The sequence below is a fragment of the Otolemur garnettii genome, unplaced genomic scaffold (assembly GCF_000181295.1).
Source record: "Otolemur garnettii isolate 467f Iridium unplaced genomic scaffold, OtoGar3 scaffold00060, whole genome shotgun sequence".
NCBI classification, from domain to species: Eukaryota; Metazoa; Chordata; class Mammalia; order Primates; family Galagidae; genus Otolemur; species Otolemur garnettii.
In genome coordinates this window covers 1,721,663-1,726,168 of record NW_003852455.1, presented here as the reverse complement: position 1 = coordinate 1,726,168, position 4,506 = coordinate 1,721,663, and the positions used below count along the sequence as shown (strand labels likewise).

Below are 4,506 nucleotides of genomic sequence, written 5' to 3'. Positions count from 1 at the left end.
AACCCGCCACCTTAGGTGTACGTGGCTGGCGCCTTAGCCGCTTGAGCCATAGGCGCCGAGCCTTTATTTGTAATCCTTATAAGGTAGAGCAACATAATGCAAAGAGTACAAGAACATTTAGATTTCAGGCTCACATCTAATCATGGTAAACCATCCACATGAACTAAATGAGTGAATTATTCTTTTTGTACCTACTTTTACTTTTTATGGAGATGACCCTAATTATTTTAAATTACTAAAAGTTAATATTTACTAAAAATATGCCAGGATCAGTGCTAAATACTTTAAATGCTTCATCTCATTTAACAGTCACCAACAACTCTAAAATAAGTTATAAAATTGCTATAACTCTCAATTTAGAAATGAGAAAACTGAGGCTCAGAGAAATCAAGCAAATTGGTTGAGTGGCATACCCAGAACATAATCAGGTTTGTGTGATCCCACAGTCAATTAATCTTAACTGTTAAGCTATAAGTTACAAGAATTTTTTTTCCCAAGACTCTCTGCTGTCAATAAATGACGATTTTTCAGACAGGTAACTGTAAAGCAAAGAATGCCTATGTAATTCAGTAACTACCGGTGGAAGCTAAATTATAGCCAATCAAACAGCTCCCCCTGCCAGCTAGCTCATGGAACTACAACTTGAGGAACCATGGTACCTTACTGAGAACTGCCAATACATGTTAATAAATTCCCTATTCTCAACAGATCCTATGTTTCTGGAGGGTAATGAGGAAACAAACAAAAACAAATTTGTATATAAAATCCTCTTCAAGGACTTCTTGGGGGCATATTTTTGGAAAAGTCAAGTCCCTGAGAGTTGAAGAGATACAACCTGAGAACATGTTACATGCAAAATGTTTCTCTTACATAAATAACAGGTTCAGATCATAACAGTTCTGAACTGGCTGTACTCTAAAGAGGAAAGGAAAGAGTAGCAAATTATCTTAGCAGTGACACATGACAAAGATCCTGACAGTTAACTGGAAAATATTTCAAGAGTTAACTGGAAAATATTTCGAGTTTGTACAGTTCTGAAGTTTCTCAACTTCTTTATAGAGTGCAGGTAGTCCCCACACCCACACTGTAAAGCTCCAAGTATATATACTTCTACTCCATGTGTATGTTTTTCTTGCATCTTTCCTCCCATACAAAGGCTTGGTTTTTCCTTACAGAGAGTTGAAAATAAACTATACAAAATTTTTAAATTCTTGAGATGATTATACCTTCTCATAGTTCAAAAAGTATAAAAAACAACAACATAAAATACATTCCTTCTCCTTACCTTTATAGGTAACAGCTGTTACTTGTGAAAACCGAAATCACTGGCAGGCAGCAATGCCTTAACTGTTTGTGTTAAATGGGCTACAACGGCCTCTTCCATCCCTGTTAAGAAGGCTGTCTTGATCACTTTCCCATGACACTTGCTCTTTTAGTTTGATGGGACCTAATAAAGACTGTTACTCTGTGTTTCACCATCTTGGTTCACTAACAGAAAGAGCACAAGCAACTAGGAAATTAGCTCTCACAGCTATGCACTTAAGGACCACCCATCTGTGACTCTAAAAGTATTAACTATTTTTAAAAGAGATACTCTGCTGCTTAGGCTGGAGTGCAGTGGCACAATCCTAGCCTGCAACCTGAAACTCTTAGGCCAAAGTGATCCTTCTGCCTCTCAGCCTCCTTAGTTGCTGGGATTGTAAGTGGGAGCCACTTTGCAGTTAAAAGCACTAATTTACTAAGTATATTCTAAGCATCTATTCTGTAGTAGGTACTAAAAAGCTAAAAAGTACAATGAAAGGAATACTTACAACTACCTTTTTTTTTTTGGAGACAAGGTCTTACTATTGCCTTGTTATACCTGAAGCAGTAGAAGAGAGAAATACCAGCACAGATTTCAAATTAAGCAAGGGTTCTTTATTGATTGGCTGGGCCGAGAGCGGGCTCATGCCTCAAAGTCTCTTGACCCCTAGAAGCAGGGGTGGAAACCTTTTATAAGGGGCTTTCGGGAGGGGAGGGAGAGTCCTTAAGCCGAGTTTGACAAGAGCCAATACCTGGTAAGGGGAGTCCTCACAAGGGGAAGCTGAGGTTTTGCAGTACTAAACTCTTTCAGCTGAGCTTCCTGTCCTAAAGGGGAGTGTTGAAAGCCCCCAGCAAGATGTAGTTGGGGCATAACATTCCCCCCTGCTCTTATGTCTGAGTCAAACCCTTGACTCTTTGTCTGAGTCTTGTTTGCCTACCCCTACATAATATGGGAGTCAGGGTTGTAGACATAACCAACAACCAAAAGCTAAATCTAGTTGAGTTACATTTAAAGATGATGCATACCATTTAACATACTTAACAGAATGGAAAGCATACAAGTAGCACCTGAATTATAAAAACATTGCTTTCTATTTTCCTATTCTCCACTTTCCCAAAAAGAAAACCATCTGCCAATCTTCTAAATAATGGACTTATCCTACCAAAAATTATTATTATCGTGCCATAAGCAATAGAGGAAAAAAACTACCTTGCTCTTCAGGTGAGAGGTCACTATCCTCCTCTCCACTGCTTTCTTGTTCCCGAACCCGATACTTTAGCTCCGAACCTTCAGCAGCAGCTAATCTATACAACAACCATTTACAAATAAATTAACACTTGTCATTCTTGTATTGAGAGTCTTATTTAACTTTTGAGCCTCATAAATAAAAATCTAAACATCATTAATATGCTAACTTGATGAGGAAAATAAAAAGCAAAATAGAAATGGATGTAGAAATCAATAAGCAACAAGAATAGCAGAATGGGTGCTAAAATCAATAATGGCAAAGGAAGAAAGCTTTTATTTTATGAATTTACTAATTTGCCTTTCTCACCCCTATCTCCCCCACTTCTATCTTTAAAACACAAGTGGCTGGCTTGGTGTCTGTAGCACAGTGGTTATGGCACCAGCCACATACACTGAGGGTGGCAGGTTCGAACACGGTCCCGGCCAGCTAAATATCAATGACAACTGCAACCAAAAATAAAACAAACAAACAAAAAAACACAAGTGGCAGGGCATTTTATTTTTATTTATTTACATATTTATTTTTTGAGACAGAGTCTCACTATGTCACCCTTGGTAGAGTGCTATGGCATCATAGCTCACAGCAACCTCAAACTTTCGGGCTTAAGTGATTCTCTTGCCTCAGCCTCCCAAGTAGCTGGGACTACAAGGCGCCCACCACAATGCCCAGCTATTTTTTGTTGTAGTTATCATTGTTGTTTTGAAGGCTTAGGCCAGGTTCAAACCCACCTGCCTCAGCATATGTGGCTGGTGCCCTAACCACTGAGCAATGGGTGCTGAGTGATGGCAGGACATTTTAAAAAACCCACAGGGAAGGGCGGTGCCTGTGGCTCAAGGAGTAAGGCACCAGCCCTATATACTGGAGGCAGCGGGTTCAAACCCGGCCCTGGCCAAAAACTGCAAAAAACAAACAAAAAAAAGAAACTCTCAGGGAAGAGACATACTTTAGTATCCGAGGTTCAGATACCCTAATCTTCCTGCTACCTGAATACCTTGATCATAATCAAGAAACAAGATCATAAAAGTTGCTATGAGAAATCTAGATAAACTTACTCTTTTATTTATTTATACTTATTATACGAGTAATGAAATAAATGTAAAATGCCTTTTACTTTGTACAGCTAAAAACAGCACAAGTGAAAACACGTTCTAGTCATCAGTACTTACTTCTTAGCTAAGATATCTGGTGTCACAGGTTCAGCGGTCTCTGTATCACTATGTGCATCTTCATCATCACCTATCATACTAGGATGACACGCACATTGTAATTAATACTTGAGATGTAATCTTTCAACAAGAAGTAGCAGGCAGAAAAATATAATTCTATCAGCCTTGTTTAAAACATCAATATATTTATAGCTCTGTCATCATCTTTGAGGTTTAACTTTAGTTTCTATTCAATGCAAATATTTAAAAGCATAGTACCAAGAAAAGACTCCAACTGATTAAAAAATATATAACCATAAAGATAATCTGTCTTCCATATCTATGGATTCATATCCATGGACTACTAACTGAAAATAAAAACTGCAGCTGTATTGAACATGGATGGACTTTTTTCTTGTCACTATTCCAAACAATACAGTATAACAACTGTTTACACAGCATTTACATTGTATTATGTATTATAAGTAATCTAGAGAATACATATTCAAGGGGATGTGCATAAAGTTATATGCAAATACAAAGCCTGTCTGTATCAGGGATTTCAGTGTCTGTGAATTTTGGTATCTGAGGGAGGTTTTGGAACCAATTCCCCATGGACATTAAGGGACAACTGTATGGTGATCATGTGAAAAAAATAAAAATACTATAAAGTTTGATTCCATCAAATGGGAGGGAATAAGTAATGCAAAGCGGCTCGGTGCCTGTGGCTCAAGCGGCTAAGGTGCCAGCCACGTACACCTGAGCTGGCGGGTTCAAATCCCCAGCCCGGCCCGCCAAACAACGATGGC

At 38.5% G+C, this 4,506-nt stretch overlaps 1 protein-coding gene across 1 annotated transcript in view; it reads right to left on the bottom strand.

Annotated features, from left to right (window-relative positions):
* PPP1R2 (protein phosphatase 1 regulatory inhibitor subunit 2) overlaps nt 1-4,506 on the bottom strand; it is a 28,718-nt gene that overhangs the window by 6,841 nt on the left and 17,371 nt on the right. Inside the window, exons 3-4 of the mRNA XM_003792685.3 lie at nt 3,719-3,796; nt 2,513-2,607 (exon numbers count right to left, since the gene is read on the bottom strand). Coding sequence (XP_003792733.1) covers nt 2,513-2,607; nt 3,719-3,796 — 173 coding nt within the window. The remainder of the gene's footprint in view (nt 1-2,512; nt 2,608-3,718; nt 3,797-4,506) is intronic.